We start from the raw sequence: 27,240 nt of genomic DNA on the forward strand, positions 1-27,240 counted from the left end.
CCAATATTGTTTCTAACAATATAGGAATTCTGTGGATGGGATGGACACAAGAGTGGTGTTTCCTTTTCTTCTGTTTCTACAGCACGCTCTCTAACAATGAAACACTTTCCATTGTATACTGGGGAAATTTCCTCAGATAAACTGAAGTTAGAACTAAGGTTGCAATCCAGTATAATTATAATCAACCAGATATTGCCATTTATTTCAACTGGGTATGAACAGCATCCTGTATTAGTCACTGTCTCCTGAAAAAACTGATTTGTCAGCCTCACATTCTTTCCTCTTCCTCTCACGAATTGATGCAGCTACTAAAGCTCCAGCGATTCGAATATCAGCTGCTTTTAATGCTGGATGTCCATTCACTGTAACACAGAATCAACAGATTTATTGGTAAGTGAAGAGTGTACAAATAATGATCCATCTAAGCTGAACTCATTGTGGACAAAGGCAACTGTGGTGATAGATTATTTATATGAAGTGCTGTGGAAGTTCTATAGATTTCATCTTTACAAAGCTAATGGTTTTTATTGCAACAAAATCTGTCATAAGCCTAATCAACATAAAATATATGTATTTTTAATAAAAGATTGTTTCTGCATCTTTTATCCACTCACAAAAATATTCACTTTGCTGATGTCAAAGTATGTTTGACTGTTACAAAAATGTTACTATGGCCTTGAACCCCACTTTGCCACGGGGTTTTCAAAGGCCCTAGAATGTGACAGGAATCTTAGTATGGCTTATATATGCCATCATTTCTAAAAGGAAGTGATATCACTCCTTGGGGGGAGGTGTGCACACATACGCCTATATGAGTGAGAGAGCGTTATGTATAAGCCTTCATTCCCCAAGACAAGGTAAACTATGCATTTTAAAATAGTTTGCTATCCTTGATTTTTTCCATGACCTTTTTAGGACACCTGAGAAAGTAAAAAAGCAAAACAAAGTACAAATGTTATTTCAGCAATGGCAGAAAAGTAACCGTGAGCAGCTTAATAATGCTTAGCAAATGGTACAAACTATTAGATGCAGGACAAGAAAAAAAAGATGATGCAGCAGAAAGGCAGGCAACTAAGTGGTTGACCCTATCTTCCTCTAGAGGGCAGGAGAGATTCTCCAGACATAGAAAACTTGTGAGCCGGTGTTGTGACAGCAAGTTCTCTATAATTAAAACTGACCTGAGCCTAAAAGCAAAAACCCTGCACAAGTGTAGGCTGAGCAGAACTTGAGGTTTAGCTGTCCTTTCTTCAAACCCACCAGATAATACACTAGCCCACACGGCAGTTAGGCAGGACAGGAGTGGAAGTGCTAGAACAATCCTGCAACAATTTAAATCTGGTTCTCCATCATAAAAGGAAAGATTTCATCTAAATGTTATGAGACCTCACATCCTTTACCTTGGTGTGGAAGTAATAACCTCTGCAGAAATGAAGACATGGCAACACAAAATTGAAGCGGTTCATACTCTGTATGGCTGTGACTGTTCTCCCCTATGCAGGCAAAGCTCTTGAATAAAAGCAGAGCTGAACTGTGGATATATAAGCATGCATGTTGCATAGCCAATTCTTTTCTTTGCCCAAGTAAAATGGTTCTAATAACTTCACTGTCTGAACATGTCCAGATGAGAGAAGTTTTCCAGTACACTTCAGCAGACCTTTCATGAACACTCCAAGAATCTGCACTGCGTGTTAGGGCTATGAGCTGAAGTTAAGATGGGAGATGCAGGTGTTGGGCCATATGAACCACAGTGGTGATGCACCAGTATAGAAGAACAAGCCTTGCTGAGGAACAATCAGCATGGCATCTGCAAATGGGAATCTTGCCTCACCAACTTTTGAGAATTCTTTGATGTCAATAAACATGTAGATAGGGCTGAGCAAGTAGAGTTTCCATTCTGAGAAGTGAGCAGGAGGTTCCCCAAGGTTCTGTACTGGGGTTGGTGCTATTTAACATAAATACATTATACGGAGTCAGGGATGAACAATAGCCAAATTTGCCGATGGCACCAGTTTATGCAAGATAAATCTCCATTCCCCAGTCAGACTACAAAACATTCCAAAAGGATTTCTCCAGCCTGGTTGAATATATCACGAAATGGCGATGAAAATCAACGTAAGGAAATGCAGTTGCCAAGTGACTGAGACAAATTAATTCTTATTTCACAAATATGTCAGTGGGGTTTGCACAGCCTACAATAGTTCACTAAAGAAACCTTTGGAAACATAGTAGAAAACTCACTAAAAACATCTGGTCATTATGCTATAGCTGAGAAAGATACATACTTATTGTCTGTGACTATTGGGAAAGGGAATGTAAATAAAACAACAAGTACCATAATATTGTTACACAAACCTCTGTGTGTCTACATTTGGAAAACTGTGCTCAGTTTGGTTACCAGATCTCAGAAAGCATATTGCAGAAAAGTATTTTCTGTTTCTGTAGAAAATATACAAAAAGGGCTATAAGATCCAAAGGATGGAGTGTCTTTCCTTCAAAAGGCTTAAGAGGCTGAGAATTTTTTTCTTTAAGGGGCAAAGACAACTCAATGAAGACATGGCAGACATGTTAAAAACAGGAGTGATGTGGAACAAGTGAATAAAGGGAAATCAATGTTCAGGGCCTCTAACACTACTTATCAGGGCCATCCAATGAAATTGATTAGTAGTACATTTAGGTCAAACAAAAAGAAGCATTTCTTCATGCAGTGCCTGAATAACACAGGATTAATTTTCACAAAATGTGATGGCTACTAGCTGAGATGGCTTTTCAAAAGGGCCTGAACACATTCACGAAGGAGAGGTCTATCAGTTACCATCCAAAAATGGAACCTCCGCATTCTGGGGCAATCCTTCTCCATTTAGCAGATGCTGGTGAAAAATAACAGGAGGTATCTATCTCCATTGTGTCCTGTTTTTGAAATTCCAGGCTCATCTGTCTGGCTACTGCTAGAGGCAACATGTTGGACTACCATATAATCTAGGAGATTTTTTAAAAAATTAAATCTATGTAAAAATCAGCCCAAACCAAAAGGGGGTACTGGAAAATCAGAATGATGAAAGAATAAAGGAACGGAAACAGATGGAAGACATAACTGCAAGAAGCCATGGACTAAAAACTCTTTTGGCAGTATGTGTGGGAAATTAAAGATAATTCTATAAAAGATTCTAGTAGCAATTATGAGGATATAATCTGTTACCAAAATGTGGCTTGAGATGTTTGAGAAAAATAACGTATATTGTGGGGGGGGGGGAAATAGTTAAAATTCTTACATGGTATTTAAGGTTCTTTTGAATAACTTGTTTGTGAGACGTTGTTAGTGACAGATGAATGAACACACACATGGTTCAATTTGTAATCAGGGTCAAAAAATTTATCTGTTTTGCCAGTGAATTGGAAAATAGCTCAAGCCCTATGTAGGCTTTGAATAGAGTTGTATAAGAAATTCATTTCAATTCATTTTTGATCAGGATTTACCCAGTTCATAGCTTCCAGACTGAACATGGAGTCAGACACAATCTGCAGTCAAAGTCCGTACATTTCCAAGCTTGCAATGTGATTTGTGGACCAGAAAATTGCATTCAACAGCATGTGTACATTTGAAAAATGTGCATGAAAAATGCACCCAAATAGACTTTAATCAATAGGAAGAGAATGCATACATTTCAAAGCTGCATCCAAATTATGTGTAAATTTAGAAAAATATGCATGAAAATACACACAGATTTTCATGCAAAAACAAAAAAACAAAACTTGCAATCTGATATGGACTTGGGTTGGAACGAGCTTCAAGATGGAATTCAGAGAATTTCAGTGAGCTCAAGTTTTGCTGATTCACACATCCCTAGCATTGAGCTGCTCACATCAAGGGCTAAAAGTGGGAAGGGCATGTGGGTGCCCACACAACCCACAACCCCCAATAGCCCTGTCCCCTCCTGCTATTTGGAAGGAAGGCTGAAGGGGGCTTGGGTGCAAACTTGCATCCCCTCCCCTGCAGAGGGCTTTAGTCCAGTCCAATCCCTTCCCCAAGCCCCCTGCCCCTCTCCACCCCCTTCACCTAGAATCAACCACTGCTCCAGCAGTGGTGGGAGATAGGGAGGCATACTCCCCCTCTCGGACACCTGGAAGGGCTGCATTAACCAACCCCCCTTCTTTTGCTTTGCAGTCTTGGGTGTCAGGGGCCTACATCCACAACCATTGCCAGCCCTTACAGGGGCACCTACTCACAGAGGCAACCAAATGGGCCCTTTTCCATGTCCCAAGAGAGCCCAGCCTCAGCAGGTATTCTCTCACTCCAGTTGACAGGAAGCTACCCCCAAGCTCTAGTGCAATGACCATGCTTGGCCATTCTTTTCCCATCAGCCCTGCAAGGGAAGCTCCAGCCCTGTAATGCACTATGCCAAACCCATTTACAAGATGACCCTTAGCCAGCGAACATCAGCATAGGGGGTATAAGTCAATGCTAGCCAGATGCCCAACCATCCTTGGTGCAAATCACAGCCACCCATTCTCTCGATGGTGGGATTCTCTTTCACTGCTGGATTCCTGAGGCTCTGAGCTCAAACCATCTCTATCAGATGTGATGTCATCTGAGACTGTCCTCACCATCAGCTACCTGCTGTACCACTTAGTTACACTGCAGCCCATGTCTCTGTGCTGTGGCTCCCCACTGCCCAGAAGTCTTGTTTCCCAATGCAACTGCCACCACTGTTCACACTGGGCTGAGCAGCCCCACAGCTCACAGCTCCTGAGATGACCTGAAACGTCTGCTGGGGGCTGCTCAGTTTAAATGCCAGTCAGTGTCTGCCACCGGTTCGCCAAGATCATGCAAGGCAGACACAGCCAAACAGAGTCTCCCCATGCTATCATGCATGAGGCAGGCATGGCCAGCTATCAGGACTGCTGTTTGCCTCCCTCCTCTTGGCCCACCCACCACAGAGGGGAAAGGAATCATATTTGTATGCTTCTGGATTTACTTACTATGCTGCAAAAAACTAACTTTTATTTATTTTTAAAGTCCATATCTTGCCACATGGTTCCAAGGAAGCTTATGCCACATATTCAGCATCTTAACTTCATCATCTTATATAATCAATCAATTTATACATAAACAAATTTCCTGTTTAAGAACAGCAATGGAACAAATGTACAGGTTTCAAGTAGTGAAGTTAAAAAACACACATACAAGTTCTCACACAGTCAAGTTTACATTTTAGGTATTGTGAATTGATCCTTAAGCTACAAAACTAGCTGTTTTATATGGCTGGATATATAATCCCCTTGAATATGTATTAAGGAATAATGCTAAAATTCTATTAACCTTAATAGGAACTTTACAAGGGAATTCACACTTAATGTGGATTCAACACAGCATTTAAAATGCATTAGCAAGAGGAAAAAGAAGCAAATACTCATTATTCTTTAGGCAGCTGAGATGCAAGATAAGATAACTATTTATCAAGAAGTGAGATGACATTTGTGCAGGACCAATAAGTAAATATTTGGGAATAGAATAGTTTTAGCACAACTGCAGTTGTTATGGCTAAGTATGTTATAAATATTACTGATTGTGTTGGTACAACGTTAACAAAAGTCAGATTAGTTAAGACACATATGCATGTGAATACATATCTATTTCCCATACAATAGAATACATATCTATTTCCCATATTTCTATATTTTCCAGTGAAATATACTGAGGGTGGATGGATAATGAATTCTATGTCAGTTTTTTTAAAGTACTGAATTGATATGTCTCAATCTCTGACTAAGCTGCTATTTAGAAGAAAAATGCAAAACGTAACTATCTGCTTGCTTTGATTCTTTCTAAAAAAAATTTGGATGACAAGATTCTGATGCCATCCAATAGAAAGAACAGCAAATTCAAGAGTATGGCTAATTTCAAAGGCCAGTTTTAGCATCTAAGTGTGGTTTGTCCCTACATAGTTCTCATATATCAGTACCACCCCATGTTGCCATGGTGTCAGTAGTAGGGATGGCAGTAAAATTTGTTTGATTTGTATTTTAATATAAACCAACCTAGAGTGCAATTCTATTCATGTTTAGACAGACAAAAGTCCTACAACTCCCAGCATTCCCCAGCCAGCCGTGCTGGGAGTTGTCGGGGAATGCTGGGAGTTGTTGCATGTCTGTCTGTCTGAACATGCATAGCATTACAGCTCTAATTCGCATGTCCTGTCCTAATACGCAAACCAGAATGCAATTATCCTTTCATTTTCATACTTCTCCAACTGTTGCAATGCAGTTCTCCAATCAAAAATGCATACAAAAATGTGTACTTCAGGAAAAATTGCATTAAAATGCATATATTAGAGAAAATTGCATACAAAGAGGCATATATTAAGAGAAACTGCTTCAAAAATACACATAGTAGGAAAAATTACAGACAAAAATGAATACTTTAAAAAACACATTTGCAAACCAATGCACAACCAGGTCAGAATGAATTTGTGTTTGGAAAAATGTGAACAGTATAGAAAGCGAAACAGGCAGATTTGTCCATTCCAAGTTTCTACTACTTCCACAACCTGCAAAACAGCTAGCCAATGGGCTCTTCCCATCCTTGTCTTTTGGCCACTCTGCAGCTCAGGCTGGTCACAGGATGGTATCAGCATTCCACCCAGGATCAGTGAAGACCCAGAGGGGTGGTGAGCATCATAACCTAGTGTACTAGAAGAACATGGAAAGACCACTTGCCCTCCCAAACCATTTATTAACAGGCTTTATCCAAACCTATATAAAGCCTGTTGCAAAGACAACTTTCAGTTGCCAAAAAAGAGTATGCAATTAGTATTTGAAATAATTGTGATTACATTTAGTGCTAATATTAGCACTTCTAAAAAGAACAATAATCCCAAACTGCATTATTGTCAAGGCCACTCAGCTGGTGATACAAAGCAGTGGATGACTGATCTTGATTGTTCCTTACATTATGATGCTCTGCACAAACAGCACTCTGTCACCCTTATATAAATGTAAAGTGCATCAGAATTAGTATTTATATAGTAGCATTGATAAGAATTTCATGCTTCTTTTGGGCTGCCTTGTTGTAACAGAAACAAGCTACTGCAATATTTTCAGTACATATCCATTAACACAAACTTTTAGCTAATGAGACTCTTTTGTTACATGCACTGATGATGTGAAGATTACATTCTCCTCTCAGTAGTTTAAACGCTTCCCTTAAAGTTTCAGTCAGAAATGTTCTTAATTAAGAAAGTGCCAGTGTTGGTTCAAGAAAATAAAAATGACACTCATCCATTTGCACTGACACTATTAGGACTTTGTCGACACTAGAATTAATAACTATGCACCATATATGTAAACCTGTGAGCTTCATGTGATAAAAAATATATATGGTGAGTGAGAGTTATGATCTTTAAAATGTCAATCATGACATGTTTATGCTACGAAGTGTACAAATTCACATAGAAGGTATGGAAACTTTAATTAATACTACCTATGCCTTCCATAAGCAAATCATATAATCCCCAGATTGATTTGAAGCCCAAATTGAGGGGCACATCTCAGAAAATTGGTGCACTGGTACAGAATACTAGAAACATATGAAGCTTCCTTATACAGGTCAGACTATTTGTCCATCTAGTACAGCCCAATACTGTTTACTTTGACTGGCATCTGACAGCAGACCTCTAGGGTCTCAGGCAGAAGTGTTTTCCTGCGATGCCAGGAATTGAACCTGAGAACTTCTGCGTGCAAACTGTATGTTCTACCCCTTGGTTATGGCTGCTCCCAAATACTTGTGGGGAAAGTAACATTCATAAATAATTGAGCTAATTACAAGAAGAGCAGGGAGGGACTCACCCATCATGACCTCTGATATATATTCTTTCTTAAGCCTGGATACATTCTTTCCCAGGGCTGGCCCAAGACATTTTGCTGTCTGAGGCAGAGAGCAACATGGTGCCCTCTCCTGTTCCATGTACAAAAGCTGACTGGGCTGTTTCTTCAACACTGACAATGGGACAGCATCCTCCACAGCACCTGAAGGAAGCAGGCTAGCTTAGGGGTCACAGGGCACACTGCATGGCCCACAGCTCTCTCCTCCAACACCTTGCTGCCACCTCCCAGCATCGTCTTCCTGAGGAGACTGCTTCACTCTGCCTAATGGTAGGGCCAGCCCTGTTCTTTCCTAAACCTCCTAGTGATTTGGTAGCATTACCAGGTGATCTGGCAGGTTTGATAGCTGGGCCTGAGAAGTTGTCAGTAATGAGCAGGGCTGCAGCACAACCTGCACGCAGCCCTTTTAACAGCCTCCCCCCAAGGGTGCCCTGACCACTGCCAAATCCCCTTCCCCCACCAATTTCCCCACTTCCTCTACTCTGTACTCCCTCCACCAGAGATCCTGATACAGATAATTCTTTCCTCACCACTGTTAGCAGTGAGGAAAGAACCATCTGTATTAGGATCATGTGTGTGTGTGCTCATGGGCATGCAGCCCCTGACCCCCAAACCAGCATCATATGTGGTCCTTGGGGCTGAAAAGGTTGTGCACCCCTGGTCAAGAGGGAGGCCCCTCCTCCATAATAGAATCAGGCTGGAGAGAGCACAGCTTCCCTGACAGTTGGGACATCAGTTTCAGAATGACAATCTGCATGAATAGGGGTAGAGAATTCACCAGCTTCTTTCTTTCATGCTTTCTCCTCATGAGTAAGCACTACACATGAAGAGGGCGAGTGTGGATACGTGCATTAGCTCCGTCTCCCTCCCTCCCCATTCTTGTCACCCTCTACACATGGAGAGTGACTGACTGCAAAGGACAGCTTCTTTCCTGATTTTCCAGCATTCTAAAATCTCGGGGAGAGCCTCCACAGATAGAGGAAACTACCTTTGTAGACAGTTAACAAGAGCAGTGATGGAGGAGGCAGAGGTATCACACTCCTCTCCCTCCCCCCTTCTTGCATTTAGAATTAAATTACATTTCTTTATGCAAACACAAATGCTAAGGAATGGTGGCAATAGCCAAATTACAGGGCTATTTTTACAAGATAGTTATATGATGAAACAGACTGTGTCCCAGACCAAAGAACTGGAAGCTTAGCGGGAGGATGTTATTTATCCAGAGAGCTCATAGCATTCTTCTAGCTTTAAAATAGAGCTCCTTTTTTCCAGCTCCCATCCTTTAAAACTAAATCCCATCATTCTGGAGAGAACAAATAAAGACTAGTTTTCCTTGGCCAAACTGAGCATTAAAGTAACAAGAATAAATTCATTCATGGGTTTACAATAAAGCATCTCTGAATTGTGTTCTGGGTTTGTTTGTTTTTCACCCAGGAAAACGCCCTTGTAAATGCAATTCATTATATTTGCTTAGGAATCACTGCAGTTTTTATTTCTTCGACAGAAATATCAGATGTAACCTTAAAATCAGAGTCACTCGAGTATCTATTTCTGCCACACATATATCTTAATGTAAAAGGTCTGCCATTCCTATTTTTTTCAACTCACCTTTTAAAATACTGTATAATTCAGCTTGTATAATGAGATCACATTTTCCATTCAACCCATGCAGGAACAAATACCATACCATATTGCAGATTTTATCATTAAGTTTCCAATGTTAAAAAAAGATGTTAGTGTAAAATTCTTTATTTAGGCATCAGTTACTGACTCAAGGCCCTATTCATTATGCAATATATTTGAATTTCTAAAGCCATACAAAGCAGTATTCTACCATATGTTCATGAATTCAGTCATTGCAACTACATATATATATAATCAGTCAGGACCAGCCCTACCATCAGGCAGACTGAGGCAACCACCTCAGGCAGCTGATTTTGAGTGTCATGAAGAGGCAGCAAAAGCATGCGGAAGAATAACCCGCATGCCCCCTCCTCTGAGTGCCCCCTCAATGTGAAGCTCAAAGAAGCTTTTTCAGTGGAGGCCCCACAGATGTGGAATACTCTCCCTAGCGAAGCTCACTTGATGCCCACACTACTGTCCTTCCAGCGTAGGCTAAGATTTTTTTTGTTATCCTGTGCCTTTTAAGGTCCTTACCTTACCACAAAGGTAAGTCCTGTCTCACTAACCTTTTAGAGTTCTTTGAGAGTATCAATAAACATGTGGACAGGGGTGATCTGGTAGACATTGTTTACTTGGACTTCCAAAAGACTTTTGACAAAGTCACTCACCAAAGACTCCTGAGCAAACTTAGCAGTCATGGAATAAGAGGACAGATCCTCTTATGGATCAGTAACTGATTAAAGAACAGACAGCAGAGAGTAGGAATAAATGGTAAATTCTCCCAATGGAGGGAAGTAAATAGTGGGGTCCCACAGGGATCTGTATTAGGACCAATGCTTTTCAACCTGTTCATAACTGATCTAGAATTAGGAGTGAGCAGTGAAGTGGCCAAGTCTGCGAATGATACCACATTATTTAGCATGGTTAAAACAAAAAGGGATTGTGAAGAGCTCCAGAAGGATATCTCCAAACTGGGAGAATGGGCATCTGAATGGCAAATGTGGTTCAGTGTAAGCAAGTGTAAAGTGATGCACGTTGGGGCAAAAAATCCCAACTTCAAGTATAGCCTGATGGGATCTGAGTTAGCAGTTACTGACCATGAAAGAAATCTTGGGTTGTGGTGGACAGCTCAATGAAGATGTCAACCCAGTGTGAGGCTGCTGTAAAAAAACGGCAAACTCCATGTTAGGCATAATTAGAAAAGGGATTGAGAATAAAACTGCCAACATCATACTGCCCCTATACAAATCTATGGTGCGACCACGCTTGGGCCATGTTTCCACGAAAATGGAAGGGCAAAGCAAACAAAGGTTAACTGGAGTTTTCATGAAATTGGCATGGCTCCATGAAGGACTGCACCACTCCATTATAGATCCCTGACAGAAACATACTTCCAGGTGGGGTGGGGGGATTGGAAGTGAACGTCACCAGACTGGTAGGGGCTGCTCAACCAATAGGAGAGGCTCCCCCCTCCAGGCTTTACTCCCCTTAATGGCAATCTCAGGAACAAGCCTCACTGACCACAATGGGATTTACTTCTCAGTAGACTTCCCAGACGAATGCCCCATTCCACCCATTTTTTCCCCTTTCCCTCTAAATAACAGGCTACCACATTAGCAGGCACCCCAGAATAAATGTGCTATAGCGTGATAGCATAAATGCGTGTTAGTGCCATTTCATGATAGAGCGATGGCAAGATACTGACCTGGAGGGTATGCACCTTGGCATGTAATATAAAAAGGCTGAACTATGAAGCTTGGAAAAGGGGACCAAAGGACACAAAGGAATATTAGCCATGGATCCTCCCCAAGTGTAGTTCTGGGGAAGCGACCTGAGATAAATTTTATTTTCAGGCTGTAGTGGGAGTACTAGCTTGCCCACGATAGCATGTTTATATGCACTAGTGATCTTGCACTTATTTTCAATGTATTTTGCTGCTCCAAAACAGGGTTGAAAGTTCCAGAAAACAGAGCGGGAAAGGGTTGGGTCAGTGAGGTCACAGGCAGGTCAGTGACACGCCCCCATGGGCAGGGCTACACGCCCCCACGGGCAGGACTATGATACCGATTCAAGTGCGGGTGATGGAACACACCCCAACAGGACTGTAACCGAGCTGAAGTAAAGAGGAAAAGTTGGACTATAACCAGTCTCCGAAGAACCAGTTTTTCCACGATAAACTCCGGGATGCCTGCTGGATGGCCATGACATCATGTAAACCACATGACCTCAACACACAGCCAGGCTGGAGTAAATTGCCATTAGAAACACACCCTTGGAATGCTGTGTCCAGTTCTGGTCACCACACCTCAAAAAAGATATTGTAGAGCTGGAAAAAGCGCAGAAAAGGGCAACTAAAATGATCAAAAGGCTGGAGCATCTCCCCTATGAGAAAAGGTTACGACAGGTGGGATTATTTAGCTTGGAAAAAAGGAGGGTAGGGTAAGGAGAGACATGATAGAGGTCTACAAAATTATGCATGGTGTGGAGAATGTGGATAAGGAGACATTTTTCTCCCTCTCTCAAAATACTAGAAACTGGGGTCATCCTATGAAACTGATTGGTGGGAGATTCAGGACAAATAAAAGGAAGTACTTCTTCACACAGCATATAGCTAAACTATGGAACTTGCTACCACAAGATGTAGTGTTGGCCACCAGTTAGGATGGCTTTAAAAGGGGGCTGGAGAAATTCCTGGAGGAAAAGGCTATCAATGGCTACTAGTCTTGATGGCTATGTGCTACCTCCAGGACCAGAGGCAGTGAGCCTACCTACACCAGTTCCTGGGGAACATGGGCAGGAGGGTGCTGATGCACTTGTGTCCTGCTTGTGGGTTCCTGGTTGACAGCTGGTTGGCTACTGTGGGAACAGAATGCTGGACTAGATGGGCTCTTGGTCTGATCCAGCATGGCTCTTCTTATGTTCTTATATCCTGTTATTTCAGCCCGCTTGACACTGATGGTGGTTTTAGCTCCTTAGCTACTGGCTGTTTTTATCTCCTGCAATTAGTATTATATTATTTTTTGTTGGTATTTATGTAGTTGGGTGTTTATGCTGGGTAGGATTTTAAGGATTTATTCTGAGATTTTTAAAAATGCATTATTCTAATTCTAATGTACAAACTGAAAATTTTCCTATGCAAATGACCCTATGCAAATTAACATAATTTACACTGGAAGTTTTTCCCATTCAAAATTTTCCAGAAAACCCACATCAATGACCACATATCCCAGAATTCCTGACAATTATCCATGCTGACTGGGGCTGATGGGAACTGAAGTAAAAAAACATCTGGAGGGCACCAGGTTGGAGAAGACTGACCAAAACTCCACATACAAATAGAGCAGAAGACAAGGTCCTTCTTTTACCAGAGGTTAATCCAGGGGTGGACATATTCAGGAGATCTGGGGGCCATTTTGTCCTCCATGCTCCTTTCCCTGTGGGCCACAGTCCACGGGGTGCCCTCCCCCTGACAAAAAGAGCTAAATCGCAATTTGGGGGGGGGTAGGTCTGGCATGCATGCGCCCGAGGAATGTGAGCACTGGCCACAATCAAGAAATGTTTAAGCATGGCTGCATCTTATTCTAATGGATATAATTTATTTAGGTATTTAACTATGCACTGAAAAGCACACAGAGCTTTCAGTGGCTCATATGCCTAATGTGCAAAACAGAGGAAATTAAGCAGACCTAGATTCTATTTAAATCAATGGGGCTTAAGCAGTTAATGGTGGACTGGTGTCACATTGATTTCAATGGTGCTCAAAGATGCTTACATTTTTCCCAGCTTGTGCATAATGTGTTGGTTTCTGATGAGAAGAACATCTATAGATCTCAAAATGAAAATTTTACATTCAACAGCTTTGGAACTAGAAAGAAACATCCTGTTAGATGCAAGTATGGTGGTATATATTATCAGTCAAATCCACAAGGTGAACTATTAAACAAGTTGGTGTATTAAAGGGATATTTTGTACATAAGGCAATTACTATTTACTTTGGCGTTTTCAAAAGAATGCTTGCTGACACTTCTTGAGGACACAAGAGACACTGTTGCTAATACAAGCTTCTTAATGATTTCTTTTACCTTAGGCCAAATCCCGTAAACCTCCACCCCACCCCAGGCAAATTTACCCACAGCCAGGTTCATTTCTTGGGTACAGTATTCCTCTACATTGGAGTTCCTCCTGTTGTACCAGTGGCTGCTTGGAACTAGGGATGTCAGAGAATTTCGCCACGATTCTCGGGGAGGCCGAATGCCAGCGCATTCGGCCCCCCGAAATCGGTGGCGAAACGGTCTGCGCCCCCGCCCCCCCCGGGACAGGACTTATCTTGGGCGAATCTCCCTGGCGCCGGCGGCTCCGGCGGCGGTTCGGCAGTGGCGGCTGCGGCAGCCAGTCTTCCGACCGGCTGCCACCGCCACCATTTCCAGTAAAACAAAAAACAAAAACAAAAAAACGTGATCTTTACGTAGCCTATCACGGCTAGATTTTTTAAAAATACCGTGATAGGCTACGTAAATGTTTACGTAGCCTATCACAGCTGAGTAAAACAAAAAACCGCGCGTACGCAAATGGCGGCGCCCATGGGCGCCCCCATTTGCGTTCCTTATTTTGGCACGTCTAGTCTACGTAAACATTTACGTAGACTATGGCGAAAATAAGGGGAACGCAAATAGTGTAGACGTTTAAATGTTTACGTAGACTAGACGTGCCAAAATAAGGAACGCAAATGGCGGCGCCCTTGGGCGCTGCCATTTGCGTACGCGCGGTTTTTTGTTTTTTGTTTTACTCAACCGTGATAGGCTACGTAAACATTTATGTAGCCTATCATGGCTGACTGCAGGGACGCAAACGGCGGCGGCTACGGCCGCTGCCATTTGCAGACCCGGCCGGCCAGGATTCGCGGCGGGAGGGACGGGGCGCCTCCTCCCCAGCCAGAATTTCGGGGGGGAGGGACGGAGCACCTCCCCCCCACCGCGAATCAATTTCGTCATAAGGTAAGTGACTTTCATACATCCCTAGTTGGAACACAGGTCTTTAACATATTAACAATGCTGGGCCTCAAGTTTATACAGATACATTATAGCCTCACAGAGGCCTCACAAAGCTCCCAAACTTTAATGAACAACAGTTTTTTAACATGGCATTTCTTCACACAGTCAGACTGGGATGATATTGATTTAGCAGAGTTTATTTCCAAACACAGGCTTGGATCAAATGCTCCCCTTGCGCGGGTGGCCCAGGCCCACCGGTGGCACTGCACACCCAGCCCCTACCAGTGGTGGCCATGATGTAGCTCTTCTGGGGACAAGCACCGAAACAAGCGGAAATGCTCATTTCTGGAAGGAGCAGGTTTCATCCCTTCCAGAAACAAGAGTTTCCACTCATTTCGTCATTTGCCCCCAGGAGCACTACATCATAGCCACCAGTGGTAGGGGCCACACGCGCGCGCTATTGGCAGGCCTGGAACACCCATGCAAGGGCAGCATTGGATCCAACCCACAATGTTTAGCATGGTGGTTTAAAAGTTAAGAAATGATGTTAAAAACAGAAATGCATCAATATACTGAAAAACATATTTTACAGGTGATGATACTACTGGTACTAATTTGTGCTGAAATTTAGGAAGGATCAATCAACAACTGTGCAGGGGGGCTAAGAACATATTGATTCTCTGAGAAAGGGGCTTAGAACAGAGAATGAGAGGCATGGGAAATTATCCATGGTGCCACAAATCTAATCTGCATCTCTTTTTCTGGAATACACAGGGTTATTTGAGTGTTTCCACCTGAGGAAGAATGAAGAGGCAAGGATGCGGCAGTATAATATTTATAGAGGTGTTTATCAAGTGCAAGGAACCTAGTAACTTATTCTATTCAGATATATAGTCTATCATTATATAGTCTTGCAATAAATACTAAATATGTTTCCAAGCTCAAATTAAAAGGCAGCAATGAATAGCGTACTGGTGAATCTTCTGGAAATCAATCTTGTCACTTGTTTTTACATTCCAGAGACTACAAGTATGAATCACAGATTTGACATTCCTAAATTTATTGAATTGACTGCAGATTTGAAGCTGTTCTTCTGTCTGATTCGTCAGGAAACAGTTGTCTCAGAAGGGGGGAAAACATACTACTGCTACTTTCACCAAAACTGTAATTGCATACTGTCACAAATGGATATGTTATGCTCACTACTTTTTTAAAAAGCATATTGTTTTGGTTAAAATATCAGTATAATTTGCTTGAGTTTGCCATTTTCAATAGCTATCCCCATTGTTCTAATTCTTCAGAACTTTCCTTCAGAACTTTCTGGATACAAAACTAACCATTTCAGTATTATTCATAGTGTATGAATACTAGTGTCCAGTGCACAAAAAATACTGTAATTCTGTACAGAATGCAGCAACCATACTATTGGCTGAGGCCTGTTTTTTTAATCATATAACTCTGCTGTTATGCCATCTTCATTGGCTCCCAGTTTGTTTCCAAGCCCACTTCTTTGTCATGGTTTGACCTTTAAAACCCTAAGTGGTTTGGGAAAGGGCTGAGCCAAAATGCCTCCCCTTTCTGCCACTCAAAAATAGAGGGATATTTCCAGTGGTGACACAACAGTGAAAGCAGTGATCTTCTTGGTAGCTACTGGCTGCCACTGTACCCCCAAATCACCCCCTCTGAGCCACAGAGCATCACAAAGCATCATTACAAAGAAGGTTCTGGGAGGAATCCAGTTGCTGTGCTAGGTCATCACATAGCATCACTTGGAGTCGGGTAGGTTGGCCATGTGTCCTACTTTGCTGAGCACAGTCCTCTATTTGAAGGTGTCCTTTCTTTGAAAGGTTGTCCTGTCCAATTCCAGTTTAATGATAAAGAACCATAAGAACTGTTGGCCATCTCCACTCTTTTAAATTTTCTTTTTTTAATGTGCTGGTTTTTATTGTTGCTTGTTTGTTTTTATTGTGCTTAATGTAATTGTTAGTCACCCCCAGGGTCCCATGTGTGAGTGAAAAAATAAAGTGGGATAAAATACTGAAAAAATAAATAATACAATTCCTTTGTCACATTAATGAATGTTTTGAGGTTATTGCACTAGCACCTATTTAAAGGACAGCTGTCTTTGACAGTTATTACAAAGGAGTCCAAGGTTACTGATTTGGAATAAAACTTAATGGACTCGATGCAATCCTATTCAAAGGGAGCCCCATAGGACATAACAGCACCCTGTCCAAGCCACCCCCATCCTCCATGACATGCCCAGATACTGAGCTAAGCTGTTATTGGGAATAGGAGACCTGTGTACATCTCCCATAGCCCTAACCTATTCAACCCTTTCCTGGTTGAATAGACCATTCCTGATTAGGGAATGCTAGCTTCAAGTTTGTTGAAATAAATAGGATCATAGCAGAGGCAATGGTTTGAAAACTGTAGTTTACATTTTGCACTTTAAATATTTTAGAGAACAAATAGTAATGCCATGTTTCTTTTAAGCATGCAGAATGCAAATTATGTTAAAATAATATTCAGGGGCTGAGAAAGTGATTTTGGCTATATTCTTCCCTGAATGCATATATTGAGCGAGAGAGATACACACTCTTCAGCTATCAAGATACTACTAGACTAGTGCAAATATATCTTATTCCATCCACTGTCTTTGTATAAGTCACAAATGTTTCCCTTTCTGCTATCAGACCACTGTATTCCTCTTAACCTTTTCATTTTTTTAATTTATTTACAATATTTATATAACACACCACATCTAATCAGATTCCAGAGCAGTGAACAATAAAAGATAAAAGGAATAAAACCACATATTAAACATTTTTAAAAAACAGAATACCAATAAAAACTGTGGCTGGTCAATCAAGGAAGGCTTGTTGAAATAAAGATGTCTTCAGCACATGCCAAAAACAACACAATGTTGGTGCCTGCCTGACCTCCAGAGGCAGAGAGTTCCACAGAAAGAGAGCCACCACACTGAAGCCTCTGCTCCTGGTGGTCCATGCAGAACCACCAGGAGCATCCCATCTGATGACCTTAGTGACCTAGCAGGTTGATAAAGGAGAAGACGCTCTCTCAAGTATCCTGGTCCCAAATTGTTCAGGGCTTTATACACTAGTGGCAGAACCTTAAAGCTGGCCTAATAGCAGTTAGGCAGCCAGTGCAGTTCCCTCAGCAAAGGAGTTACATGCTGAAAAGGGGCAGCTCCTGCCAACAGCCCAACAACTGCATTCTGCACAACCTCCAGCGTCCAGAAAGCCTTAAGGGCAGCCCCACATAGAGCACATTCAGTAATCCAGGCTTGAGATTAATAGTGCCTGTACCACTGTGGCCAAGCTATCCCTGTCCAGGAGAGGCTATAGCTGGCATACCACCTGAAACTGGTAAAAGGTTGACCAGTTGGGCTTCCAGCAACAGTGATGGATCTAGAAGTAACTATGAACCTGAACTTTCAAAGGTAGTGCAACCCATCCAGAACAACCAATAAGCCTATCTCCCAGATGCAGGAACCACTCATCCACAGGGCTTCTATCTTGCCAGGATTCAGCTTCAGTTTATTGGCCCTAATCCAGCACATCACTGAGTCTAGGCACTGATCCAGGGCTTGCACAGCCTCACCTGATTCAGAAGTCACAGAGGCTGAATCTACACATAGCAGTTTTACTGTTATCATACTGCAATGATAACTATTGGTGCACATGACACCAATGGACACCAATAGTTACCACTGCAGTATGATAATGGTATAACCACTATGTGTAGATTCAGCCAGGGAGACAGAGCTGTGTCTCATCAGCATACTAATGGCACTTGGCTCCAAATCCCACAATGACCACCCCCAGTGGCTTCATATAGATGTTAAACAACACTGGGGGCAAGATAGCCTCTTGTGGAACCCGACAGCTCAAGGGGCAAGGAATGATCATCCAATGTTTTATGAATTACATACAGCAAAATAAACATTATTAAAATGCCAAATCTGATGAATTTACAGTTAAATACATTTTATTCTCCTAAAATACAGAAATGCAGCAGCACCTATAATAATTTTGAATATTGTGTATGTATGGAAGATGAGGTAGAATTATATTAGGAGAGTATCAATTCATATATTTGCAAGCAAATTCGAATGAGGGGGAAATGCTTGACTTTCTCTTCTCTGCAAACTAATTTCAGCCGTTCTGCACACAGAACATGTATGTGTTGGGATGGGTGGAAATTTGTAGAAGGACTTTTGTGAAATGCAAAAGATCTCAAGTGAGTGGAAAGGTAATTTTGCAATATAATGAGAAATCAACCTAGTGAGTCAGTTACCAAACACTTCAGAAAATATAAAGTGAATACTTAAAACACATCCTAAAACTGTATACATGCATATCCTCTAAAGCAGGCATGGGGAACCTGTTGTCCTCCAGATGTTGTTGGACTGCAACTTCCCTCATCACTGGCTATGCTGGCTAGTGCTGATGGGAATTGCAATCCACCAACATCTGGAGGCCTACACATCCCCCACTCTTCTCTAAAGCCATCTATCTCGCACACAACTACCCTGAATGATCTACTTCAACTTTTGCCAAAGTTTTCTGGATCAGAGCCTAGCTGTGTAGATCTGTACTCTCTCCCCTCCCAACCCTCTGTCCGCGACTACAAGAAGCAAAACTGGCATGCATTACAAGAACAAGATTAAAATTCAGAACACTGAAGTCTGTCTGCCTGACATAGTTCTACAGCAATACTAACAAAAACATAAGCAGACAGTCACACTGATTTAGAGAACTATGTGGGCAACAGAAGGCTGCCTACTCTCACCATCTCACCATACCCGGACCCTGAACCTGAGGTCTACATGGAAAAGAAAGTGCAGGGGGACAAGAAATGCCAACAAGGCAGCATGGGGAAACCACTGTTACTCCAGCACCTTCAGACCCCAATGTTCTAGCTGCAGCACTGGTGGACTCCACACCATTGCCTAGTCTCCCAACTGCATTCTGGACCCTGCCTTGTCATCCCCAGAGCAGAGGAAGCAGAGGTGATGATGAGCCAGTTTGGAACTCCAAGGCTGCTGGTGGAGTGCCCAGCTAGCTGCATGAGATGAGATTCCTCAGGAGGAGGGGGAAGCTCATTTAAGTACCTGCCTGGAAGGGGTGGAGCCTCTAGCTCCTATATAGGCTGTCAGACTAAATAAGGTCATTAAGGTCATTGATGCAGACCCTCCTTTGGGTCTTTCTGCCAGGCCTCAAGTTCCTCCTTGTGATCAGTCAGCTACAGGGTTTGTATCCTCTAACCCTTCCGGAACGGGGGATAGACACCTTGCATGCTTTTCCACCCATGGAGTGCCTAATAATGCCCACATTGTCTAAGAATGTGTCTTTATTGGGATACCTTTGGAGAAAGACATACAATTAGATATACTGTTTTGCCAGATTGCACATTTAAAAATGCAAATAGCAGTCACTGGGGATGGGGGCGGTCAAATAATTATTGGGATTGCATCAGGTGGGGAGGGGGAGTTTAACCCTTTCCTCCCCTGCTGTGATCCTGACAAAAATAACTCCACCCAAGCTGCTATTTGCATTGGGAGCAAAGCTCCCATTGATGCCACTGGCATCACAGAACTGCATTTAAAAGGTCATTTATGCGCATGTTCATGAATTCACCACCACAACTGGAGTTTAACACTGTGAGGTATCTTTTCAGCACGTGGCACCCAAACCAGTTAGCCATCATGAGAGGAATATATTTTCTCCTCATCTGAATGTCACGGAAAATGTAATCTGGCATGATGTAAACAAGATTTATAGAATATTGTTAAAATAAACACATACCCTAGTTGTGAGTACTTTAATTGCCGGAGATCATTTTAAATATGATAAAAAGGCTTTCATGAGTCGCTACAGAGACCACGTACTGCTTCAGTTCTGCTCCTTAAAACATCTTGTAAAGATTAAGAGGCTCTATTGCGCTCATTTCACACGCCAGCAAGGTTATGCTCAAAATCCTACAAGCTAGGCTTCAGCACTATGCGAACCGAGAACTACCGGAAGTACAAGCTAGGTTTCGAAGAGGCAGAAGAACTAGAGATCAAATCGTCAACTTTCGCTGGATCATGGAGAAAGCAACAGAATTCCAGAAAAACGTCTATTTCTGCTTCATTGACTACGCTAAAGCCTTTGATTGTGATTGTGTGGATCACAACAAACTGTGGCAAATTCTGAAAGAGATGAGAGTACCAGACCACCTTACCTGTCTCCTGAGAAACCTGTACGAGGGTCAAGAAGCAACAGACATGGAACAACCAATTGGTTCAAAATTGGGAAAGGAGTACGACAAGGCTGCATATTGTCGCCCTGCTTATTTAACTTATATGCAGAATACATCATGAGAAACGCTGGGTTGGATGAATCACAGGTCGGAATTAAGATTGCCGGGAGAATTATCAACAACCTCAGATACGCAGATGATACCACCCTAATGGCAGAAAGCAAAGAGGATCTAAAGAGCCTCTTGTTGAGGGTGAAAGAGGAGAGTGCAAAAGCTGGTTTGAAACTCAGCATGAAAAAAACAAAGATCATGGCATCTGGCCCCATCACTTCCTGGCATATGGAAGGGGAAGAAATGGAAGCAGTGACAGATTTTATTTTCTTGGGCTCCAAGATCACCGCAGATGGTGACTGTAGCCATGAAATTAAAAAGACGCTTGCTCCTTGGGGGGGAAAGCTATGGCAAACCTAGACAGCATAGTAAGAAGCAGAGACATCACCTTGCTGACAAAGGTCTGTCTAATCAAAGCTATGGTTTTCCCAGTAGTAATGTAGGGCTGTGACAGCTGGACTATAAGGAAGGCTGAGCGCCGAAGAATTGATGCTTTCGAACTGTGGTGCTGGAGAAGACTCTTACGAGTCCCCTGGACTGCAAGGAGGTCAAACCAGTCCATACTAAAGGAAATCAACCCTGAGTGCTCATTGGAAGGACAGATACTGAAGCTGAAGCTCCAATATTTTGGCCACCTAATGCGAAGAGAAAACTCTCTGGAAAAGACCCTGATGCTGGGAAAGACTGAAGGCCAAAGGAGAAGGGGACGGCAGAGGATGAGATGGCTAGATAGCATCACTGATGCAATGAATATGGACTTGAGCACGCTCCGGGAGAGAGCGCAGTACAGGAAGGCCTGTCGTGCTATGGTCCATGGGGTCACGAAGAGTCGGACACGACTGAACAACTGAACAACAGCAACACTGTGTTCCTTTAATGTGTGTCCTTATGTCTGAGATTCCATCTTGTAACAAAAACAGCACAATTATCAGAATATTTATATGGTAAGCACTCTCCACTTCTTCCCCTGAAAAGAACTCGCAGGCCCAGTGTCAGCATTCAACAAGGTTGGGCAAGTGTTGGGGCCCCAAGCTCCCAGAGGGCTCAGCTCAGTTGATGCTGGCACCACTTTCTAAATATATATATATATATATATATATATATATATATATATATTTAAGGGCCTAGAGCTGAGAGAAATGCTAAGCTGGGCAGCTGCTATGGCAGCCACTTTCCTTCCCCCTGAGGCCTGTGGGCCTTGTCCCTGATGTTCTGTGATGCTACATCAGGGCCCAGTTGCATTGTCGAGGAATGAAAATGGTAGCTCCTTCTCTCAGCAACCTGACCCTAAAATTAAAAAAATAATAAAGTTAAGGAGGTGCCAGCATCATCACCCATTGGGACTGCTGCTTGTCTTGCCACTGCCCACCCCTACCACTCAGTAAGCTTGCTAGGAGGTACACAAGGGTGGCACTAGGGGGGCAGAGGCTGGAGGGCACAGTGCCAGGGCCTTCACAAAGGTGGTGCTAGCTATGTGTCCAGGTGTATCACAACAGGACTTACAGTGCAATTTTATGCATGTTTACTCAGAAGTAAGCCCCAATATGTTCAATGGGGCTTACTCCCAGCCTATAGGATTACAGCTTGAGTGTCCTTGGGATGAAAAAGGACACTGGAAATATATGATGTCTTTCTAATATTTACAAATATTAACAAGCAGATTCTTAAAATTAAGCAGGACCACCTCGGATATTACATTAGCAACTGCACGCCTAGAATGCCTGTTTCAGCCACCTCCAACTAAATACTCTTGAGCTCCCTGTCTCTGCCCACATTCAAACTCCAAAACTGCTTTTCTTCTTTAAATTTGTATTTATTATTAAATTTAGAGGGAAAGCTCTACAACATTTAGTTATGATGTATAATTCATTTTGAAAAGAATAGCCCAATTATTTTTCTAATCTTATTCTAACAGTAATTCTACTTCTCTCCCCCAACAAAATAATCAATATTTGACTTTACCAGTCAGTCTGTACCAGGCAAGCCAGGAAACGGAGGAACTAATATTTTGCCCGCCTGCGGTTCTACCTATAAAACTAATTATTACTAATTTTCATCTACTAATGAAAATTAGTCACAGCCAATTGCTCTAAAATGTAGTGTGCAATTGACATTGAGAAGATCCACATATTACAAATAAAAAGTAACAAATTTAGACAGAAATGACATCTTAATGGACAGAGTAAATATAAGTACAGATCATCCCCTTTCAAGTAACGAGAGGCAATTCTGAATGTACACAAGTGGCGTACATGCTGAAGTCAAGACAAGACTTTATAGGCTGCCACCAAAAGCAGCCACCTCATGTTTGCTTTTCATCTTTCTCCTTTTTTTCTTTTTTTTTTACAAAGCCCCACCTCCCACAAGTGGCAGCCAATGGAGTGCAATAGGGCAAGAAAACACAGGGTTGGATCCAGAGTTTCCGTAAACTGATCTCTGTTCATGGGATATTCCCAATGGAGGAAATGGGGACAGGATTTTCACCAGTTCCTCCTTCCTCCTCCAGCCCCCTCTGCCTCCCAAGAACCTGCTCTGGAGGGTTGTGGGAGACTGCATAATGCTGTAGAGGGAATGGGGAACTGGCAAAAAATCACTTCTGACATCCTTCCTCTAGCAGGAGCCTCCACTGGATCCAAGTCCCTTCTGCAAATGGAGGGAGCCCTGCCAGTGACAGAAGAGCACCTCTGGATCCAACCCACACCATCGTGAAAGTACATTACCTACTTTGTAGTACTAGATAGAGGAGGGAGGAAGAAGAAATATGGGCATCCATTTCAGGCAACAGCCACACAGCTCTTGCAATGTCTAATTCTAGTCTAAGTCTTGAATTTTATCTGACCAAATGATCTCTAAAAGTGCCATTCAATGTATGTTCACTCCAATATAAGTCCCATTGATTTCAGTGACGCTCCCAGGTACATGGGTATGGGTATAGGTATACAGTATAAAACTACTACAAAATATAAAATCTGTAAATAAGTGTCCAGTTCTTTCCTGTACAAACTACTGAGAGTTTATAGAAGTCACTGAAGCAGAATCAAGAAACAAAGGAAGTCTGGGACTTGCGTCGGTATTTTCAGAATTAATAGTAAAACATATAAGAAATATTCAGGGCTATCTTTCCAGCAATGTTTACAGGAAGAGAAGCTGCTGTGCCACAGAAGAATTTTCTTTAATAGACTAATCTCTTTTCAAGGCAACTGCTGCAATTCTCTTGTCAAGTAGTTTAATAACCACTGTAACTCAGAAAGATACAATATTCAGTCGTGTAGGGTAGAAAATCCAGAAAGACTTCCTGAAGAAGACCTTGCTGTCTACAAACAATGCTAGCAAACACCCACCATTCCAGGTTTAAGGGTAGGAGAAGACAAGTAAAGGTCTCCAGTTCCTGCTTGAGAGAAGACAGTTCATCCTCATAATCTCTTACCTTGGTCCTTTCCCTTGGAATCCAGGGGGCTGTTGACAATCCCCAAGGACTAACTGGAACCAGCCACAGGCTGAATCCCACACTAAAGTTCCAAATGTATTCCAGATTACCAATGCATCTCTAGTCTTCCTCTTGCCCAAAGCTCCAGCTGGCAAGGAGTCAGGGCCGAAGCATGATTGGAGGGGGTACGCTTTATGGGGGCCCAGCCCAGGCTGCAATCCCATTACCATGAGAGGGGGAAATGAGACTAAATTGTAGATCACACTTGAAGATATTTGTGGAAACTTACGTCCCTGTATCTGTGTACCTGTTATCCAGTTTTGTGAGATTTCCTGACACCAACCAGAAGCAGTGTTAGAGCAGGACAAGCAACATTCTGAGTTGCTGGCCCAGGCCCCTAGAAAGACTGTGTTTATGCAGTTAAACTAGGGCCTGTTGTTTCAGAGAGAGATTTGTGCTTCCCTATGTGCCGTGCTCTCCCAGAAACTACCAGTCCCAGAGCTCCTTGTGCAAACAGGAGAGAAGAACAGTTTATAGGCGGGACAAAGCATCATAACAGTCAGGGATACTGATCCGAGGGGCAGTGAGAGCCAGTGCTGCCAGTAGGACTTACAGCCCAAAATATCTGTGAGTAAATGTTGTGTGTGTGTGTGTGTGTGTGTGTATCCAAAGCCTCCTTGTTGCTTTGCTGTTGTGCTGCTTTACACCTCTCTCTCTCTCCACACAGTGGTGAGAAAAGGTCTGTGAACCCTTTAGGACTGTCACAGATTCCCAACCTAAAATGTTATTAGATCTTAATCTAACCCCATAATCTTAAAGAACAATAGATAACCTGAGTAAACAAATGACACACAAACAGATGCCTTTTCAACACTTATTTATCTACAACTGATTCAACATTCAATATCCATGTGTGAAAATGTATGTGAACCTTTAGATTCAGTACCTGGTGGCACCCCCTTGAGCAGCAATGACTTCAAGTAAGCATTTCCTGTAACAGTTGGTCAGTTTCTCACATCAGTTTTGAGGCATTTTGGCCCATTCCTCCTCACAGAACTGCTTCAACTCCGTGTCATTTCAGGGCTTCCCTGCATGAACAGCTCTCTTCAGGTCCCACCACAACATTTTAATGGGGTTTAGTTCCAGACTTTTACTAGGCCATTTTAAACATGGAATTTCTTCTTCTACAGCCATTCTTTTGTAGATCTGTATGTTTAGGATCATTGTCTTGTTGCATGACCCACTTTTGGTTCAGCTTCAGCCATGGATGGATGGCTTGACATTCTCCTCTAGAATCTTCTGCTACACTGCAGCATTCATAGTTGTGTCAATGTTAGCAGGTCCTGAGGCAGCAAAGCAGGCCCAAACCATCACATTGCCACCACCATGCTTTACTGTTGGGATGAGGTTCTTCTATTCGAACTTGGTATTTTGTGTGTGTGTGTTTTGCCAAACATAACATTTCTCATTGACACCAAAAAGTTCTACCTTTGACTCATCTGTCTAGAGAACATTGATCCAGAAGTCTTGGGGATCATTGATGTGATTTTTAGTGAACTTCAGACCGGCAGCAATGTTCTTTTAAGAGAGCAGTGGTTTCCTCCTGGCTATCCTCCCATGAACACCATTCTTGTTCAGTCTTTTTCTGATTGTTGAGTCATGAACACTCATATTAGCCAAGGCAAAAGTGGCCTGCAGATCCTTCGATGTTACTCTGGGGTTCTTTTTGACTTCCTGGATGATGCACCAGTTTGTTCTTGGGGAGATTTTGGTAGGATGACCACTCTTGGGTAGAGTCACTGTGGTCTTGAACCATGTCCATTTGTAGATGTACAGTGGATTGGTAGAGCCCCAAATCCTGAGAAATCGTTTTGTGACCCTTTCTAGACTGATGAGCAGCAATAACTGCTTTTCTGAGGTAATCAGAGATGTCTTTTCATCGTGGAATGACGTGTTTCCACAGAACCATATGGTGAAGAGCAAACTCACAAAGTTTCTGATCCTTTTATAGGGTGGGGCCTCCCAAAATCACTCCTGAAGATCTAATTAATTACTTAAACACCTGATTCTAATTATTACCTTTAACTGAGCTGAAGCAACCAGGGGTTCACTTACTGTACTTTTGCACATACTTGGACTCTTAAGTAATCATTGTTTGCCTAATTTATACATCCTTTTATTTCATAAGACATGGAATTGGTTAATATAAACCTGATTGGATATTTAGAAAAGCACTGATTTTGACTCAAGGCTATCATGATAAAATTTCCATAATTATCATGTTTCTCGCCACTGGGGGTGGGGGCGTAAAGCAACACAACAGCAAAGCAACAAGGAGGCTCTGGATCCACTGTGGATGCCATCAGTCTTAAGGTAGAATGTATAAGAAAGATTGATAGACTAAGGGCCGATCTTCATTGCACCCGCCATCACAATGAATTCGGTGTCCCATTGTGTTAAACGCTCTTGCATTAAAACATGATTATTCACACTCACCCATTTTCCCCGTTGCAGTGCTTCATCGAATGCACAAGCTCAGTTCACACTCAAGCACTGTGCTGTTTTCCTGCTATTTTCCTGCATGCACTTGTCTGATCTCGGATGCTAAGCGGGGTCGGCCCCGGTCAGTAGTTGGATGGGAGACTGCCTGGGAATCAGGTTTCCTGCATTGAGCAGGGGGTTGTTGTATCCCTTCAAATGAGACTAAGTTTTACCCCCTCCTATCCCCTGCTCCGGATGTTTTTTTAAAAATTAAGGCGTTATCCTCGCAGAATCAGGGCTTCTCCGAGATTTTTTTTTTCTAATTCAGGCATGATCTTCGAAGCTTCGAAGTTTGGAAGCCGAAACATTTAGTACCAGATATATTTAAAATTACTCTGTTGTTAGTCTATCTTTCAGAGACAAAGAGAGAGGGAGGGAGGGAGGGAGAGAGAGAGAGTACTA

General features: G+C 42.4%; 1 protein-coding gene across 1 annotated transcript in view; it reads right to left on the reverse strand.

Moving 5' to 3' along the window:
* Positions 1–231: 231 nt before the first annotated feature.
* Positions 232–27,240, reverse strand: part of IQCM (IQ motif containing M) — a 133,431-nt gene continuing 106,422 nt past the window's right edge. Inside the window, exons 10-11 of the mRNA XM_084859766.1 lie at positions 1,829–1,942; positions 232–362 (exon numbers count right to left, since the gene is read on the reverse strand). Coding sequence (XP_084715892.1) covers positions 232–362; positions 1,829–1,942 — 245 coding nt within the window. The remainder of the gene's footprint in view (positions 363–1,828; positions 1,943–27,240) is intronic.

This window comes from Heloderma suspectum, chromosome 5 (assembly GCF_057233095.1).
Source record: "Heloderma suspectum isolate Gila_16-S chromosome 5, 16-S_ref, whole genome shotgun sequence".
Classification (NCBI taxonomy): domain Eukaryota; kingdom Metazoa; phylum Chordata; class Lepidosauria; order Squamata; family Helodermatidae; genus Heloderma; species Heloderma suspectum.